This window comes from Amblyomma americanum, chromosome 7 (assembly GCF_052857255.1).
Source record: "Amblyomma americanum isolate KBUSLIRL-KWMA chromosome 7, ASM5285725v1, whole genome shotgun sequence".
Lineage (NCBI taxonomy): Eukaryota > Metazoa > Arthropoda > Arachnida > Ixodida > Ixodidae > Amblyomma > Amblyomma americanum.
Genome location: NC_135503.1, coordinates 43,052,265 through 43,072,719, shown reverse-complemented (window position 1 = coordinate 43,072,719; position 20,455 = coordinate 43,052,265). Strand labels below are relative to the sequence as shown.

At 42.5% G+C, this 20,455-nt stretch overlaps 1 protein-coding gene across 1 annotated transcript in view; it reads right to left on the bottom strand.

Moving 5' to 3' along the window:
• Positions 1-20,455, bottom strand: part of Upf2 (UPF2 regulator of nonsense mediated mRNA decay) — a 34,527-nt gene that overhangs the window by 10,949 nt on the left and 3,123 nt on the right. The window contains exons 9-29 of the mRNA XM_077631960.1: positions 19,706-19,825; positions 17,882-17,929; positions 17,152-17,364; positions 14,059-14,283; positions 13,277-13,316; positions 13,125-13,189; positions 11,512-11,598; positions 11,159-11,237; positions 9,715-9,840; positions 9,308-9,420; positions 8,081-8,166; positions 7,033-7,141; positions 6,428-6,485; positions 6,291-6,346; positions 5,896-6,012; positions 3,436-3,537; positions 3,009-3,092; positions 2,061-2,204; positions 1,336-1,395; positions 509-647; positions 147-283 (exon numbers count right to left, since the gene is read on the bottom strand). Coding sequence (XP_077488086.1) covers positions 147-283; positions 509-647; positions 1,336-1,395; positions 2,061-2,204; positions 3,009-3,092; positions 3,436-3,537; positions 5,896-6,012; positions 6,291-6,346; positions 6,428-6,485; positions 7,033-7,141; positions 8,081-8,166; positions 9,308-9,420; positions 9,715-9,840; positions 11,159-11,237; positions 11,512-11,598; positions 13,125-13,189; positions 13,277-13,316; positions 14,059-14,283; positions 17,152-17,364; positions 17,882-17,929; positions 19,706-19,825 — 2,208 coding nt within the window. The remainder of the gene's footprint in view (positions 1-146; positions 284-508; positions 648-1,335; positions 1,396-2,060; positions 2,205-3,008; positions 3,093-3,435; positions 3,538-5,895; positions 6,013-6,290; positions 6,347-6,427; positions 6,486-7,032; positions 7,142-8,080; positions 8,167-9,307; positions 9,421-9,714; positions 9,841-11,158; positions 11,238-11,511; positions 11,599-13,124; positions 13,190-13,276; positions 13,317-14,058; positions 14,284-17,151; positions 17,365-17,881; positions 17,930-19,705; positions 19,826-20,455) is intronic.

Sequence of the window (20,455 nt, the reverse complement as noted above, 5' to 3'; positions counted from 1 at the left end):
TGCACTTTGTTTTATTATTACAAGGTTTTGCTGGATTGCTGTTTAATCTGATAAAGAAAACTTTAGCGAGTGAAAAGATAATAACAATATACAGACAGAGAGGTTCGCATAACTTCTAACGTGAACAAGTAACAAGGCCACACTACCTGGAAGAAAACCAGGAAGCAGTCTAACTTCTTCTTGGAAGACCCAGTGTTGAAGTACTGTCCGCAGGTTTCAAGCAGGATGCAAACCAGCCGTATGCGGAACAGGTTGTCAGGAGGGTCCAAGATGCTTGGAGACCCTGAAACAAATTTTTTCTCAGAGACCATAGAGGGGACACCCAAATGAATAAATGCACATGCGGGCAAACTGGCCAAACTTGAACTCTTCCTGGACACCACAGAAATGTTCAACTAGTACAACACGAATGTCTAAGAGTTTCGTTCAGCAAGGGTAAGGTAACACTGTGCCTTTTCAGCGAACTCCGAGGCAAGTTGCAAGAAAATGCTGAGATTTGCAAGTTCACCATTGAAGTTGACACCAAAGGTGATGAAGGAGTAGAGAACTTTGAAGATGACCGATGACTCCACCATGCGGTAGTTGTACAGCTCCCCGAGGTAGTGCACCACACTTACTCGCTGCTGGTTATACTTCGGGTGGTTCACCTGGGAAGGCCAAAAAACGAAGGCAGATATCAGCCTGGCCAGGTGCGAGCAGTTCTAAATATCACTGCAGCTAAATGGGTTCATTAGAGTGCAGTGCAGCAAGATTTGTGGTACTAAGAACATTGTTTGCAAGCTGCTTCAATGAGCCCTTGCATATCAATGTAGTTCAATTTTATTAATGCCATAAGGTACAAGAATAGAGAACTGCTGCCGATTTTCAATCATTAAAACTCAAAGGGGGTCAATTTTTTTTCTTAATCAATGTGGAGCTTCAACTTTCTCTCTTGCCGATCAATGTTCCATGAAAGCTGTGTTGTTGAATCTGACAGGTGAGGAGGCGACTTTTTTGTGTGAAGTTCATGTGGATTTTGCAACTACTACAACAAGTGCATGAAAGCACTAACATTTACCGTGGAACAAAGGCAGCGGCGCTTCTTTTAACCACTACAATACAGTATTACACTACAACTATTAGAAAGTAAGCGCTGATCTGGAGATTATTAAACTCATAATCACATCTGCACATGTTTCAAAGATATCGACAGAGCACTGCAATACAAAGAGAGAGGAGAAAATACTACAAAATAGAGGCTCCACATTCAGCAGTAAGCTCTGTGAAATAGCCTCATCGGTCCTGTGAGATACCGAGCATCTTATTTTGCATCGAGTTTTACAGTTCATGTCTCACCTCCATTCCCAGTCTGATTTCTTCTAAGACACCATCCACAACTTGAGGGCCAACTGTTTCCTGTTAAAAGGAACATCACATGTATTCTACTACCATGTTCAAATCAAAGGAAAAAAAAAGCTAATCAGCCACTACCATATAAAAAGTAATATTTACGAGGCACCCCTTTAAGCAGAACCTGCTTCTCCCGGAAATATAACACAACATGCAGTTATGTGACAAAACAAGTCTATTCATTGTTTAGAATGTCCCCAATTTTTGTAAGAACACTGCAGAAGGCCTGTGTATTTGTCACACCACATTACACTACGATATACTGCTGTTCTCTCCATTGTTTTTAAACAATTTCCAACATTACGATACTTATGCTACATTACAACGCACTCTGTAGACCCTAAGAGATCAATCACTGACATTCAACTGGCAAACTCACAAATCATGTCGTATAAAAAGCATGCGTTGTTTATTATACACTTGTGCACACTATACTAGGCTCTCAAGTAGGTTACCTGGGCCAAATGCAGTGCAAGAGTATTGGCCCAAAAACCGATCATGATCCAAAAAGAGTGGTAATGGGCTTTTAAACAGTAAAACATCTTTTAAATTTACAATGAAGTCAGCGTGGATTCTCCACACAGGAAATGCTGACACCTAAATCTCACTGCAGTAGCAAAATCTTTAAGAGCAACTATCGGGGCAGAAAAGAAAAAGGAAGCAAGCATTACGTGATAGGCAACAAGTCCAGCCAGTAAGTTGGCCATGCATCGAATATTGTAGTATTTGACGTTCCAGATGGCCACGAGGCGCTTGGTGGCGTAGGCACACACTTCAGGGTCTTCCCAGTCGAGCTTTCGCATCTGACGGAGGATCTGCACACGGAGGCCAGTAATGCAGGATGGTAGTAAAACAATAGCAAAGCTCCACAAGGCCTTGGAAGCCTGTGGAATGCCCCACGCTAACATGCACCATAAAATAACGCAAGCAGACAAGGCTGGGAATTCAATTTCCTTATATTATGAAAAACTGCAGACGCTCAAAAAGTCGCAACATTTTGCAGCATGAATTAACAGTGTGAATGACACACTGTGGTAACGTATGTTTAATGAACATGTAAGTGAGCATATTACCTTATCAACTAGCCTTGCTCATTACCAATGTGCAGGTTGTTTCAGGAAAGGTGAACCAGAAATTTTAAAATAGGCTTTTTGAGCTATACAGATGGCTTCACTGGCACTGTAATACCAGTGTAATATCACTGTAATACCAGAAATACCAGCCAGGAGAGGTTGCTTGTTATTCACTTTACTTAGAACCTGCTCGTCTATCAACATGGACACGTTGTGATAGCGTCAGAACTTCAATTGCCACCACCTGTATTGCATCAGAGTCGCAATGACTGTGTAGTGGCGCCTAAATATGCCAATAAATTTTCAACTGAAAAACGCGAATTGCACTTCCGCTGAGGAGCAAAATCTGTTGGCTGACGAAACCATACAGTACTATAGTGGGACACCTCAACACAGAAAAACGAAGATAACACTCAGCGCTCTCCAACTCTTTTTAACTACCCAGTTTGCCCGAAGCTGCCACAGGAGAGCACCCAAGGCAGCAAGTCCTATTTTTCAATGTTGATCCACAGATAGCAGATTGGCAGCATTGACTGAGAGTCATACCTTTTCTGTGTTGCTCTTGGCGAGGTCCTTGTAGAGCAGCTTGCGAATGTATTCATGTAACGGCGGTCGCACAACACGAACAGACTGTGAAACAAAGAAGGAAGGCCATTTTTTGGCTCGTAAGGCACAAGAATGCTCCAGAACTGGGAAAACAAGTAGCGTCATCACAAACAGCATTGACCACATCAACAGAAGCTCAAAATGAATATGTATGACTCACACTACGTGCAGCTAATGTATGGTACCATTTTAATGCACGGCAAGCCACGGCAAATAGGTACTAGGTTCATTTAAATCAGTCAGCTGGAGTGTCTGCAATCTGGAGATGCTATGTTTTACTTCTACTTTTCAAATTTTAGCACTTATATATGTCAGAGTTAGTCAATCGAACAGGTCAAAACTAAGTAAATTAGAAACTCTTGCCTACCATGGGTGCTTCAGGAGGATTGCAGTAGTAGAAAGCATTCTCAATCATGGTTATGTACCGGCTGTCCAATGCCTGAACAGCTTTCTTTCGCATCATTTGCTCCTGAAATATGAAGAAAGGGGCAAGAGAGGATATTAAACAATTGGAAGATGGATTCAACTCCCAGCAGGACTGTATAAATTGCCCAAAAAAGAAATCATTCTGTACTTTCTTTAAACAAAAGGAGACACAGCAGGGGTCTGTTGACAAGAGCAGTGCTTTTCACTGATCAATGGTTCATTTATCTATACCTATAAAACAGTGGCTGCAAATAACAGTGTCCGAACTTTTGGTCAGTGCCATGGTTCCCAAAATACAAGCTAAGCTCTACCCAAGCTGCTAATGTTGCACTGTAGACCCGAGTGTACAACCCCCAAGTAAAAAAAATAAACATAAACATATATATCTCCCTCATGCGCGCTCACACGCACACACGCACGCACGCACGCACGCACGCACGCACTGAATATAAATCCTGAAAACTTGGCAGCTCCCAGCTCGGTATATTGAGTACTGGCAGCAATAGTAATTATATAGTATAACCAGAGTCCCTCAATACTTTTACTGGTCATGAAGCTTCGCCGTAATGCTATGCGAGAGCTTTGTACGCTGCCAGCGGCGGCCGCAGTGTGGCACTGCGTGTAGCCGGGGGGCATCGGGGAGGCGAGAACGAAGGTGGCAGCTGCTGTCAGTGCGAAGTAGCGTGGCATGTGAGCTCGCGGTTTTCGGCTTCTTGTGCTGTGTCTAATAAAATATCTAATAAGCACGAGGAAGAGTGTTCACCTACGAGAAAGTGACATGAGGCTTCTGGGTAAAGTTGATTGAGCTAAACATTGAGTTAAAAGTTGAGTTAAACATGGTTAAACGGTTCAGAGTTATGTAGCTCTGTCACGCCTCTGCAAAATAAAGAGATCTGTGTGATTTTTTTGCTTTAAAATTGTTGTCCTGTTCTCACGAATAAAACTATTGTCCCCACTTTCTTCATCTTTGACATTGGAAACGGTTCTCACTTAGTTTACCTTATTAATGATGGTCTCGGCCATGAAGAAGAATTACTTGATTGTATTGATAAATTATCAAGAACAGTTGCAATAAAAACCAGAATAAAAGCAGAATGAAAACTACAAAATACTGTATAGGCAACCTTAAAGGCAGATGTTGCACGAAGGCGCTGGCAGTGAAAAAAAAAACTAAAAAGCAAGAAATTCATACGAAACAGCACTCGGTCTTAATTGCTTATTCCGGAATTTGCATCCCTGCTTCATTCATACTGATTGTAGTTACGAAGAAAATAAATTTAATAAAAGGGAAAATAAATGTTTACAAGTAAGCGTCTATATAGGAAATAGCGGACAGGCGTGGTCGCGAGTTGTAACCATTGCACTTTCGGGAGGCATTAAGGCCAGTCCGAGTCTTTAAAGTGCCTTGGATCGGCTACAGAAATTTGCACTAAATGCTTTAGGAAAAAAAAATGTTTTATCAACATTGTGTATTGCATAGCATAAATAACATGCTATTATTGCCATCAAAATTCTCCATCTAAAGCTAGATTTAATACTAAGTCCCCTTAATCATCGTTTACCCAAATTTCCTTCAAGTAGTGCGAGCACTGCCACCAGACATATACCTGTCTCCACGCGAGCAAGCATAGCCAGAGGCGCCTGCGCCCATTGCCGGTGCATGTATGCGCACAGCACCTCGTACCGTGAACGGCCAACGGGCGCGCCAGCCCCGCTCCATCGGACTGGCAGGTGATCATCTCTGTCTCTTAAGTACTAGCCAGCACATACCATGCTGGCACCTGTCTTATTTGTTTTTGTAATAGGGACTCGCATTTCGCGAGCTAAGCCCACTGGCTAGCTGCGCAATCAGTTGCGTGTGAGTTTGCTGAGTGTTACCGGGCTCGCCAGCCGCCAGTGCGCTGATAAAAAGTTTTATTTTTGTCTGTGCCTTCATCTGCCCGGACACACATCCTTCTCACAGTAGAATCACTCCGGAAATGTATTTATTTGCATTTTTCAGTTCCGTCGTAGGCCACAGAGCGCCAGTGCCGGATTCACTCCGATGCCCCCAGAATGGCGAGGGCGCCCCTAGCGGCCACTCTTGTCCCTATATCAAACTTCCGGGGGAGTTTCACGACCAGTAAAAGTATTGAGGGACTCTGGTATAACTAAGCAAGCACAAAGTCTATTGACTTCTGGGGACTTTCCCACATGTTTATCTCGACTACTTGCAACAGTATGCCATGTTGCAACAGCAATCAGTGCTTAAGCCCTGCTTTACTTCCCAAATCTGGCCAAATCGTACCCCTTTTATGAAGTGAGCCAGCCAAAAAAATATGTATGAATAAATAAACCAATGCAATCAAATGAGCACAGGGAGATTACATGATGCAATTACAAACTGCTTAATGAGACTCACCAGATAAACTTTCGTCCTCTGATGTGAATCAGGCGATCGAAATAGGAAACGACCGCAGGTCTCCAGTAGGTTGCACGCCATCTCAATGTAATGATGGCTGAAGTCCAGAAGAAGATTCTGCATGAAAACGTCATGCAATATAATTATCTTGAACCAAACGCGCTGAAGAATGCGCTTTCATCAGAAGATAACCAGGAGACACTGTTATACACAACATTCTGTAAACCACCCACAAATATCTTGGTTTCAGGTTTTTCAAAAAGAAAGCTGCCAGCATTAGGCTACACATGTTTCCTGCAGTAAAACATTGGTGGCACTATACCAAGTATAGCATGCTCTAATTCTACAACACTACAATTTTTTTAAATCTATAACTATGTTGTTGTTAAACTTGCCTTCAGACACTGCAGTGCATCTGACTTGGGGAAAATGTTGAACTTCACAAGCTCTCCTAAACAAAATAAAAACAGCATTAGTGTAAACATAGATGAAAAAAAAAACAGCAAAACTTCTTACCAACATTATTTCTTACCTATGAACCTCATTGTCTTCACTTTGGACTCAATGTTGATCTGGTCTTTCTTCTTGAGCTAATAGATAAACATATAAAAAGTGCACTTGAATACTTGCTAAATAAAAACACAGAAAAGCAATGCCCCCCTTCCCCCCCCCCCCCCCTTACGAAAATACACAAAAAAGTAATCTAACCAAGGGGGAGGAAAGCCACAACATCACAAGTCTCAAAAGGCACCATATTAACCCTTCTTTATTATCATAAGCTAAGGCATATCCACTTAATGACTAAGGATTACCTCACTGATCTCCATCCACTGCATGACAAAGGTCCATCTCAATGACCTCCAACTGCCCTGACCTAGCATCAGCTACGGCCATTTTGTGTAAGCACTTCTTAAGCCATTAGCAGCACCTGGTAGTCCAGTGCCATCTCCATAAAGAAACTATCACAGGTTCAACATGATTATCTTGGAACGTATCCTATCAGCACATGTCTGATGACCCCTGAAATGAATGGACTGCGAGTTTCGCGGCAGTACTTGCTCCAGCTCAGTGAAGTTCTTGCTTTCAGAACTTCCAGGCACCGACCCCACAATCTTCCCGATGCTCAGCAGTACTCACGTGAAACTTGAAGTCCTGCTTGAGCATGCTGACCAGGTCCGTGGCCACATCTGGCATGCAGGGTGCGAGCGTAGCCACAAATCGAGCATAGAAAGGCAGCAAGTCCAGCCTGGATTGCAAGCAAGAGGAGGAAAAAAAATGAGGGCTGGTTACCCCTGCTCCTCCTCCTTTCTCAACCCTCGCAGTTACAATGCGAACACACTTTTCATCAAAAAGAACTGATTTGGGTGAAAGCTTCAACCAAGCTTTATGCAAAAGACTGTAAAACATGCCTTGAGCACAACTGATGTTTGTGACTGGCACAAACACAGACACGAAAAAGCATTACACAATAAAAGGCTACATGGATTGATGGCCAGTTCATTCACTCAAACCACTGTATTAAACACAGGAAAGCCCTTACTATCCGACATATGTCAGGGACTAATGCACTGAATGAGACTGACACCAAAGTGTTAAAAAGAAGTTATCAGGCAACCATGAAAGATACAGCAGCAACTGTATGTATAAACATATATACGGTGGTGTTTTTGCTGCTTGACAACATCTGCACTGAAATCATTCAGCAGAACAATCAGCTTTGACTGATCTATGTGGCACATTCACAGGCCAAGTGACAAAGTCATGGCAAGCCAGTAGGTAGAATTATAGCGAGTGTTGTCACGGCTAAATCAGGAAACTGTGCCTGTACAAGAGAAGCCCCTATGCTCATCGCACAGCAGAGTACACAGCAGCAGCAGCAGCAGCGATGGGAGGCCGCTCTGTGCAGCTCGCTGCCGGAGTTACAGCTTCTGACAGTGAACTGGGCTCCGAGGGGCCGCCGAAGCACAAAAGTGCCCAGCAGTCTAGAGCGGCCCAAGGGCCCATCATCGTCCTGCTTCCACCCCCCCCCTTACTTGGATCTTTCATGAATCATAAAGTTGTTACCTACCCTACAACGCTTGTGCACCTGCACTATGTACCTGCGCGGACTCCCAACAATGCAAAAACCTGCCCAACACTGTCATGCAAGTTGCGCTGTAAAAATGAATAACAACAAGAAGCATACCTTGTTCTAGGCACAAGGAAAAGAGCTTTGATAAGCTTATTGCGATTGGGCTTGGTGTTGAGGTTCATGCAAAACTGCTCTGCCGCCTGAAAAAAAAAAGAGTAGAAAAAAAATACAGACAGCTTGACAAAGCCCCTTCCAATCAAGAACCCAAACAAACCTTACTGCTCTGTTCAGGCAACAAGGGCCACCTAACACTTCCAAGCTATTTATGCACGCACCAGTAATTCTGTGCAAGAATCACATGCACCAGCTTGCAAAATGTCATAATGTGATGCCAATGTGATCCACAATATATTAAACAAAAAAAAAACCTAAGTTCCCCTGCAAATAGACGCCGCCTGCATCTAACATGTGACGCAAACACAAAAATAGTCTAGTCCTGGTGAACCTTACCAGTGAGCACTGATACAAATATGAAATCTTTCATGATTGTTAACTTGCGCTGACTGACTATGAAAAGAAATTTAGCAGCATTATGTTGACAACAGTAGAAACAGTACACAGTACTGCTGAAGTAGCGCAGATGTTGGGGGGTAATGGTGCGGCAGCGGCTGAAGCCACAATGCACCAAACACAAGGTGGTATGAGGTGATGTGATTATTAAATGTTTTGGGTTTAATAAACCAACACACTTAATAATCATAACTTCTATGCCTAGGTTCATCTGTGATTGAAATGCTTAATGTGCTAAATCAATATTATGCCACCTGAAATGTTGTTTCAAGCTACTCAAGTGAAGCTCCTGAAGATGACCCTCTTTAGGATGCTCCCCTACTAAAAGACCCTCCCTGAAATCTGGTCTTTCTAGAAAATACCACTAAAGCAAGGCTGCAGTGCCTTCAATTCTTTTTGCTATTGTTATTGATAATAGTCTCTAGGATAGGCCACATAGCCATTCACTTTCAAGTGGTGGCCAAAGAGTCCTCTTCACCATTATCGATATCACAAGTTTGGATCGAATAACGGAAAAAAAAAAAAATATGTTCTATTTTTAAACACCTCTCAGCAATAAATGCAGTTTTTTGCTGTTGAACAGACATCAACATAGCCATAAAGAGCCAACCAATCGATTTTTACTCAGAATGAAAACTGGACAGAGTTGAATACAGCTAGACAGACAAGATCTTGAATGACTCTATATATATATATATATATGGGAAGTTAACTGACACAGCCACAGCCAAGAGCCTCAGAAAATAAAGAAAAGAACCCGGAGGAGCTTACCTGGTCAACCATCTCCCGGCTGACACAGTGAAGTAAGGAGTTTAGAAAGCCATCCAACAGAAGCTTGTTGGCAGTGCCAGGGCCAGTGCCGGCTGCAGGCTCTTCATCAGGAGCTGCAGTTTTTCGTTAATGGCATACGAGTAAAAATGAACTCTAGGCTTGCAGTGAATCAAGAGCCGACACACAAGCAAGGCAGCTAGAAAAAACTTTGACAAGGAAATATGGTAAGCTGCCTTTTAATTACACCTCGCCTTCCAAACCCAGTGCCCAAAGCTTTGTGAGCATCATTTTTTTTTTTTCAATAGTCAGCAATCATCGATAACCTTCTATTAACTTTTCGGAATGGCATCTTTTGATGGCATTAATTTCAGTGTGAACAATACAATAACCAACAGTTCTTGGCTAACCTTCAATTTCTTGCAGCAGAGTCTCAGTTAAATCCTTTTCCTCCAATTTGGAGCTGTCGTCCGAGCGAGCACTCTCTCTCTCTTCTTCGATCTCGAGGGCACCTTCCATTTCCAATTTCTGTAAATCTGTGCACAACAGAAAAGATAAAATTGAACTAGAAACATGCCAAAGCACTCTGATACAGCATTTAAATAAATGTTCTGGCATAAGGAGACATCCAAGAACTCTAAAAGCAGTGCAATGAATAAATGACGTTAATCTGTGAGCCTAGCATGTCTTGCTTCGCCTTTGAAAAAAATCTTATATCATTCAATCAATACAGTTTATGTAGCTCCAATCATAAAATGGCGTTGATGACTCCATCCAAGCAGCAAGTAGTATAGAAATGATGTTGGACTTAATCTTATATAGTAGACATTAGATGGAGTGCCAATGTTGTTTTGGAGATACACAGGACATAGGAAGTGATTTGCTGCTGATATTCTGATAGAGTATACTAGTGCCAAAGTCCCTTTAAAGATCATGAACTTGCACAAACCACAAGCATGCAAACAAGAATTTCTTTCTTCTCCAAGTGATCCAAACGTAGCACAAGTGATCCAAACATAATGCACAAGACATAATGTGGAATTTTCCTATGCCAAGTAAATAGTAAATTGTAATTCAACCTTCTCCTATGTAGTCTCTGTTTTGGTTTCGGCAGCCAAACATTCAGTGTGACATCGCAAGTACGTTCGAGGCTGCGCGAGGCATACAAAAATTGCTAAAGTCATTGCTTGGTCATTTTAATTTGCTCCACCTAACACTAGCCAGCCCCAGCAGCTGGAATGACAGCAATTGAACAAACAGCTAGGTATATTTATACTGCACTTTTTCTTAGCCTCAAGTGATCTCAAATCTACTTGTGGTATGGTATGGTATAGTATGGTATAGTTAAACATCCCAAAGCTATATGTGGGCTATGAGAGACAGCATAGTGGAGGGCTTCCGATTGATCTCAACTGCCCAGGGGCTTTTTAACCTGCACCAACAATGCACAGCATACGGGTGCGTCTGCATTTCACCTCCGTCAAAATGTGGCCGATGCGGCCAAACCTTGGTCTCAGCAGTTGAATGCCATACCCACTTAGCCAATGCGGCATGTCAAATCTACAAGTGACTGCACAGTAACCACTTAGCTTCTGAAACCGGAGCCAAAATTACACTTGGAGAAAAACTTTAGAGATAAATTATTCAACAGGCACATGCAAGTTGCACGTGGAGATCCAGATTTATGAATGTCTTGCACGTTACTGAAAAGAAAAAACATGCAACGAAAAATTAGGCGTCCCCACCTCTTTAAGTATATAAACCTGTCACTTCAACTCTGCTCCAACATTTACAAGAAAATGGCGCACACATCTCGCGACACGTAAAAATGCTTCACTTCTGCAGGAGGCTCACCTTCTTCCAAAGACAGATCGACAGGATCCTCCATGGATGACACTGTGTTGGTAGCCTGCACACTGTCCTTGAACAAGATCTGCCATGCAAGAACAACACCAAAAGCAAACTGATCGTGATGTATGCACTGGTTTCGTTACTTTGCACAGAATAGGGCAATACACTGAGAATGAGAAATACACTACGAAAGGTGACAATAAGGTTATAGCAAATGTCAGGCAAAGGGTTGAAAGTGCTGCCGACCCAAAAAACTACAACAGAGGGCAGCAGAGAACATACCAGATTTTGAGACAATGATCACTGCACACAAGCGTTGTCCCATCTATTCATAATGCTGTTGCACAGCTGCTTACCCCAGGTATAAATGCCTTGAGGTCAGGAAGATTCTCGTAAAAGCTCCGCGTCTCCTCATCCTCCCACAATGAGGTGCTTCCATCCAGCTGAAACAAAAGGACGTCCCTTTCTTAGGCACTCCGGAGTGAGGCTTGTCAACTGGCTTCAAACATACTGAGCGTTTTCAAGCATACCTCAGGGCTGCAACAATCAGGAAAGGTTCTACATTGGAGGTGACCATTTGATTAAAAAATAAAATGCACATTTTGAATATTCACTAAAAACCTTTTTCATGGCACTGCTCTTCTGCAAAAAGTCCATGCCATCATAATCGAACTAATGGACTCTCGCGAATCGGAACTCGTTTAATTTGAATGTCCGTTCATCTGAACTGAAACTCTGGATGCAGCAACACCAGGTGTATTAAAAAGGTGCCCTTTAATTCGAACTCAGCACAATTATAACCAATTTATGGTTCCCTTTAAGCATAGGGTATCGAGGGTTAGCTGTTTATTCTGAAGAAAAGAAAAGTAAAAATGGTCGCATACCATCACGAAAAACAAACAGCCCGTAGCCTTACGTGTTGTTGCTGCTACAGTTGAACCTCGCTACAACGAATTTCATGGGGTGCGCGAAAAATTTTGTTGAAGCAGAAATTTAGATGCGGCGAAAACAGCCCAAAAACACTGTCAGGTTGGACAACATAGTCCCAAAACATCATTTATTTCCAAAGAAGTCGGTCACCTTTTTCTGCTTCTTTTTTTTTTTGGCACGAGTGCCGTGGCGCGACTTTCGCACTCGGTAAGCAGTTACATCACAACGTCGTCATCATGAGCACCAATAAATCTGCGGAGCACATCAAATGCTTCCATCACATTTAGTGCAGATGGTGGTGCTAAATCCTCTGCGTCGCTGTCATCATCCAATGATGCGTCGCTGTGGCGAACACCCTCAATAATGGCTTCATCACTCAGCTCCTCGGAAGAAAGGCACGTCCGCTTCGTAGACAAAGTCGCCATGCTCGTGTCGATTGCAGCGCACAAGCACGAGTGAAAAAAATCTAGAGAAAACAAGCTGCTGCTGTTACCAGGCTAATGCGTCCTTTGGTGACAGATTGGTTGCGGCTCTGGCTTAGAAGAAAACGGGAGCTTGCACCCGCGCCTTGTCGCAAGGCACCCAGCCTGATTGTCATCACCACCAAGCAATGGCGGTCTTCATGTGCGTTTGAATGAGTGGATCAATTGGTTCCAGCGAAAGTTTAGTGAAACAAAGCAGCGTGAACCTACGGAAGTACACAGATGGGCGGCAATATGCTTGTTTTATTGTAAGATAGATTTTTAAACCCAGCTTCGCATACCAAAAATTTCGCTGAAGCAGAAATGCACCCCAAAAATGGTTCGTTGTGATAAGAAATGTGTTCCATTACTTTCTATGATGATCTGACGGGGAACTAGAAATATTTCGTTAAAGCGAAAATTTCGTTGAAGCGACGTTTGTTGTAGCGAGGTTCGACTGTACACAGGACAAGGACTGAGCATGGTGTGGTGTATTTTTTTTAATGAAGGCCTTGACCTATAATCATGGTGTATTGGCAGCCGAGAAACAAGAAGCCATGGTTTAAGAAGGTGCTTACCTCTCCCCCCTTGAACCGATTATGGATGTCAAGTGTGGCAGCATCATTGTCCAGTGTGGTGATTTCTAGTAAAACATCAAGTTAGAAGTCATTACTTCTTCGTGATCTGAAAAAAATAACTAAGCAACAGTGCCCAAAGAAACTGTGCCTACCTTCCATAGGCAAGTCAGGAACATCTTCGTCTAACACGTCCTGAAGAGAGGAATCAATTTTTCAGCGCATAAAATAAGTACACCTCGGAAACGCACAAAACAGCTAATGGTGCAGAATGAGGACGTGCAAGTGTCCCACAACTCCAACAAAGCTAGCAGCAAGAAAGAGGAGAATCTGTATGCAACGCACAGCCCTCTAATGAAAGCGTGTGCTACCAGAGATGCACTGCAACCAGGTATGTTCACTTACACTTTGTTCTAAAACAAAAAGCACTAGCTCATCATAAAATCTCCTTCAATGTGATGCCTAGCTTGCTTGCTTTATCAGCTCCACATCAATACTATGTTACAGCAAAGCTTCGGTACATATTCTTAGAAGACCTCTAATTAGCTGAAAACATGCTTTACACTCTTAGCAGTGTGCTGATGCCATCTATAATGCTGCCCTCTATGTCCTGCAGAGCATCACAGCATGTTTAAGAGCAAGCAAGAACACTGTCTAATAAGTTTCCGCAAGTCACAGCATACTTAACAGTAAGGCAGAACACTCTCTTCATGAGTTTCTGTGGAGAACTATAGGACGTTCAACAGCAAGGAGAAACACTCACTGTCTGGTAAGTTTCTGTGGAGAATTACAGCATGCCTAACAGCAAAGAGGAATGCTGTCTCATCAGTTTCTGTAGAGACCATTAAATGTTAAACAGCAAGCAAGAACAGTGCTGATTTTCTGTGAAGAATCACAGCAAGCACAACACCAAAGGCAGACATGCTGCTACACCAACCGCAAACTGTTGGGTCCCTGCGAGCAGTTTCTGGAAGGCCAGGTGAGCGGCCTCGCACTTCTCCTTCTGCTCCCCGCTGAGCTCACCCTTGGTCTGAAGCACGCGGCGATTGTGCACTTCCAGGCCCCGCAGGTTCTGGTGGTCACGCAGCAGGTGCCGGCAGAGCGAGCGGTAATACTCTCGCAGAATGCTCAGCAGACTCTTTTGCTTGTCCGGAGTCAAAAACTGCACAGCCAGAGATGAACCGAGCGACTTGCACCAAGTTCTATGTTATGCAATTTTGCAAGAGTGGTTGACAAGCAATTCTTTTGTGGTGTGCTGGCGCAGCTAATAGCCACGGGCAAGGAATCAGTTCGTCGCAGTACAGCAACATTGCCTTTTTCTTAGTGTACCCTCTGCACCAAACAAGTAGGCTCATGAACGGTCAGGAAGGCCCCACAGGTAACACAAATACCACAAAGATCACAATATGCAAATGCCAAGCTAACCCTTGCATGCTAGCAAATATGCATAAGGCAATGTGCGTCAGAGAACGTGAGCCGTGCAGCTTTAATGTAAAACAAGTGCCACAGAAAGGGTTCACTTTGAGAAGTCTAAGACCAAACAGTTCGTATTTCGTGCCACAAGCCACAAAACATGCAAGCATCCACATGGGTAAAAGCTACAAGTTAACAATGACAAAACTGTCCCAAAAAATAATAATCCTTCTGGTGAAATGCAGATCCATAATCTCAAGCACTTCTAAGCCATCCTTTCTCTCTGAACTTGACTTGTTCTGCCAACAAAGTGCATTAAGTGCACCAATATTACAATATGCAGGTGCACGTCAAAATTTGCAGTATTGCAAACTAATAACGACATGAACAAGAGTTGGTCATACTGGGCCATGGTTTTTATGACAAGACATGAAAAGCATATATCCTACACATATAAAATCAGCAAGGTGCAGGAAGGTTGACAACTCGAATAAAAATCAGATATGCTTGTTATAAAGTTTATATTCGATTCAAGAAACGGATATCCAAATATTTCCAAATATTCAGTATTGACCAAATAATCCCTTGAACTTTCATAAACCCAAGAGTGGCAAAACACAATGCTGGGCAAGTTATCTGAAGATCCAGTTTAAAATGTGAGAAAAACAGTACAAAAGCTCCCTCTTCGCTTTCTTCCCCGCCGTTTATCGTGTGTGCCAGTCACATTCAAATGCTGTCAGCTCAGACGTCATTTGAAATTTCGCAAGTGGCCTTTCCCACAAACCATACTTGATGAAAACAAGACAGCCGACCACCCACTTCGAACAATCACAAGGTGAAAGCGCGGGGTTTCATTAATATTTTTTCACTGATCCTTCCATGTGTTTCGTGCTTACTGCCCACACCCATGGTTAATTAAACCCTCTAACTTTCTCAAGCGAAAAATTTTAAATTCCGCGAACTGAGAAAGAAGAATCTGCAAAATTCAGCTTAAAACATAAAACAATGCTTCAGAGTGCACCTCGCGTTATAATCGGAGTCAAGGTATGTACGTATACAGTGTGAACTATTTTTTTCCCAAGCATTTTCAAGGTGGCTAAAGCGACCTTCGCCGCCAAGCTTCAAAACCGCTAGGAGAAGCCAGCTTTTCAGAGCAAAGTGAGCGGCATTTTACGAATCGGGAAAGGAGGCAGTGCGAGTCATTGAGAAAGAGAAGACACAGGATTAGCACGATTGTGGCGCTAGCATCCGATGCGTTGCCTCTTAAATAACGTTGAAATATCCGCTGCTTCTGCATTTTAGCGTGCAGTCTTTTCTGTCATTTTTTTTTTCGGAAATGGGGAGACGAGAGGGGGAGACGAGAGGGGGAGGTCGGCTACGGTTGGTCTGAACAGTTTGAAATGGCGTAATATTTGTAACAATATTTCTTTTTAAATTCAACTGAGTTCTCACGTTATACACATGGAAATAAGGTAAAATACTCATTTTTCCATTGCAATGTTGTTCCTACTGATCTCTGTAACAATAGCATCAAAAGAGAGAATAGGACTGCTAACGCACAATTCCGAGAAAAAAATACTTAAATACGCGATTTTGGGGGGAATCGAGGAAAACTAGGGGCCTTACTAATGGCACTCGTCCGGCTGCCTTCACAACTCTTCTAGCGTGAGCTCCGTCACCTAGTTTCGGTCAACTGTCATATGCGGAAAAGCCTGATTGCGGAATTTCGCATAGGGCTCCCGAATGGGATGCGGAGTCGATGTGCCACCGGCAGGGTAACCGATCATACAAAAATCCCGCTTATTGCATTGTGCATCGCTATCTGTGCACCGGTGACATGCGCATAACGGAAGGCGTGACGACGGTTGGTGGGCCCCTATTGCTAGACTAAAAAACAGCCTGGCCATGTAACTTCGGCTTCTGAGCATCGCCGCCATCTCGCAGCATTCGCCAGCCATCCCGCAGCATTCGGCACCCATCCCAACCAAGCTGCACACCTCAAGATACAACTGTTATACGTTCTCCTCTTTAGGAATACTGGCAAGCTGCTATTCATGGCCTGAGAACTTATTCTCTTCTGTGTCATGAAATAAGTTGCATTTGACAGAGTTTGTATCATCTCAATTTACTGAATGGTGAAAGCCCAAGAACAGAAAAAGTATGTGCCCGACTCCTGCATTACTCCTGCTGACAGAAAAACCGGCCACTACACTTTCACAAAGAAACACACCGTCTGACACGATTCCGAAGACCTGCTCCAAATTCCACAACCCACTTTTCCTCCCCGTTATATTAAAGCTTCGACCGTAAAACACGCATGAACTGCAAGAATGGCTTGTTGGCTTAGTGAGGACAGATCCACTTTTTCTAAATGCTCTGATAACGAGATGAAGTTCAATGCTCATTAAAATTCAGTAACAGGTGTTCAACCTACCACTCCTCTTTCAGATCACAAACACCAGCGCAAATGCTTTCTCTATATCACTGGAGACTAAGCAAGTAATTAATGGTCCTGCAATCAATGTTCAGTTAATTAGCACCATCTCTCAATCAGCAGCCTGTTTCCCTTCCCACAAATAACTTCACACTCTTGTTGTAGAAAATGATGCCCACTCACATCACTGATTGGTACGTCACGGATGTACTTCTGGGCGAGGATGCGGATCTTGCGAGGGACCAAGCCCGCGAAGTCCTCGCCACAGTGCTTGCAGAAGCTGATCAAGATGTTCAAATTGTTGTGCTCCTCACGGTCGCTCGTTGTCAGGAATGTCAGCAGGTTTCTCAACACTGGCAGGCCCTCCTTTTGGGTGAACACTCCGCACACTAGCAACTGTACAAGGACACGCGTCAAAAAAATTATGTCAACCTTCAGATATAGCTGAAGGTAAAAACGAGGACAGCAGGATATGAACAAGTAAGGCGTGCAGACTTGTGTCACTCAAAGCCCCTCCTGGAATGCTTCTCACAGCTGAAACACTGGATTGTTTGCGCTCAACTTTTGTACAGAAATGACATTTTGCAACTCATCATATGCATCAATGCCGAACAAAAAACAGTAGTTGTATCCACAGTGCCATCTCTCACTGGCTGCAGAAGGATGAAAGCAGATGACATGAAATGAAGAGCAACTTTCCACCCTTTTCTCTCAGCAAATAATTCTTCAAAGTTACAGCCGTATATGCACTGCACTCTGTTCCCTCATTCATGTTTTTGAGGTTTCCTCCCAATTTCAGTGCGAGTAGTCATCAAGCCCATGCCTCTGTTCTATTAAAAAATAATTAAAGGTACACAAATTGTCATCATACGGGCTACAAAAATTTCAAAGAGAGCACAAAATCGAAACTGACCTCGGCAAAGAATCTCAAGTCCACCCTGATCTTGCTGAGGTTAGTAGCCTGAAAGAGTCAACAAATAATTGGTTATTTAGCAAGGCACTGAGTTTCACGCAAGGCACACTGACACTTAAGCAAACAGATGACAAGTGTTCTGCAAGTACCAATCAACCACTATGTAAAATAAAAGTAGACTTGTTACCAACATTTCTCAACAAGAATTAAGGAATCAGTAATTAAAAATGTCTCCAGTATATGGACTGATTCACATTGAGAAGGTGCATTACAAAAATGAGTTTTGACACTGAGTGCAAATATATAAATGAATAGCTCAGCAAATTAAGGTACTTAGGTTTAAGATATGAGCCTACAAATTTCTAATACAAGCCTTGTGTCATTATTGTATGGTTAAAGGTGTTCATTTACATATGTCTGCATAATTCAATGACAATGCCTATCCACTGCAGTCAAGAACATTTTTCATAGGTAAAATAAGCAAACAAACTTGATGACACCAGTGCTACATATCCAACTGTCTTTCAATCAAAGAACACAATACCAGTTCATATTGGGAAGCACACACTGTACACATAATTAAGTGAAATTGTGAAAACTGGAGTAACAAAACTCATCATGAACAAAAATTAAAAGCCTATTTGCATTCTAGCATCAACACGTTGAATATAACACTTCCTAACACAGCTCTGAAAGAATGGTGCTCCTGCACAAATTTAATTCGACCAGCCAGTTTGTTCAAACCGAAGTTTTGCTCCCACTGACATTGGAGATACTGAAAAAGGCCTTTGTCAGTTTAAACTATGCATAATTCAAACAAAATTACGGCCCCTTCATTTCAAATTATTGAGATCTGAACATATGAGCACGAAACAATGACTTTTTAGCAACTTAAGAAAGGGTGGCTTACAGTATGGTGATGGACTGAATGGACACTGCAGACTTCATACATCATCCATTTGACTATAACCAAAGGAGGTAATGGCCTCTAGATTCCAATCCCCATGTTAAATGCATGTTTCGATGCACTTTTTTTTTGTTTCACGACAAGCACCCTTAACTAGGCCATTTGCATTTCTATCTTCTTCAAAGCAACCAGTGGTGTCCTCTGACATTACAATAAAAAAAAAGTAATCCAACGTTGAAAAAAAAAGAATGGATGTTTTCATAGAGTTTTTGCACGCATCAACGTGATTTGTTGCTGCAACATGCAGTGACGTGCAGTGAGAGCAAATCCTGATGCCAACACACCATTATCAGATAACATTCTGTTGCGATATTTTGAGTGGTCTGCTATCCCTCCACAGGAGAAAAAAAATTAACGAACTGAACGCAGTGCTCATTTCAAGAATTTTTTTTAACAAAAATAATTGAGCACATACGGTAAACATGTCCATAAGCATGGACAGGAAGTAAGGAAAAGATGGAAGATCACTGTGCACTTGTATTTCAACCAATTACATTTATTTCCCAGAAACATTCTGGCAGGTTTCCGTGCACAAAGCTGTTTCCGACAGCTTGGCAGGGCCCCGGAAGCCACCAACAAGGCAGTAGATTATAACTTTTACAAAAAATAAAGAAAAGGAAAAAAATAAAAGCTGTACATAAATCAAAGTGCATCAGAAAAACACTGCTAGTAACAGAGTGCATAATAACAAAACTCAAACCTATTTATCTCCTGTCACCCTCTACTTCCTGGGTCTACCAGACAAAGCTCTGCCAGATAACCTACTCCTATCCAATAGGACTGTTTACAAGGGGCTTGGCACACTGGTGAGCTAGCTTTAAGTAAAGAGAGAGGCTGTGCAGTTTGCAGGAACCAACCTTGTCATCTTTTTTCAATGGCAGTGCCTTGAGCCAGTTCTCAAGCAGCTGAGTTGAAAACTCTGCATAGCGCTGGTGCAAAGATGAGCACACAACCACGGCAGTCTGGATGTCAGACATCTAGAAGGGATAAAAAGGCAGAGTGCAATGAACCATTAAAAGCAACGCCCTAGATCAAGGGTTCCCAAAATGGATTCCCCAAGCATCTCAATCCATGCATGCCCCAACTACAACCTTTCCTTTGCCCACAGCCAGTCATTAATGAGTATTGGCACTTTTTGAGAGCCTGCACATTTTTTTTTTTTTGCATTCATGTTAGGATATGAGCTGCTAGAAATAAAAGCTTGGCCAAATAAATCCTGACAACACTACACCCACTCACATAGCTAAAGAAAAGGATAATCATTTTAACGTTGTCATGATGCTACAGTTAGAACTTGCACAAAGTAGGTAGCAATACAAACCATCTTTGCTGTTAGGTTTTCACTTTGTTAACAATTAGCCACTAGCAAATTTCGAACCTTCTTGTTTTGCACAGAGCTCTTGACTGCATTTAAAATCAATGCACTCAAAATTCTCATAAACACATATTGGCTTAAAAGTTTTTTTAAATAAAGTAAACAGAAAAACATGAATGACTGCTCAGCAAAGCACATATCCGGAAGTTTATGGATAGCACAGTTCTATCAGCAACATGATTTTAGTTTACTTTTCTGGCTCTCGAAACACGACTAATTGGAGGTTAACCTT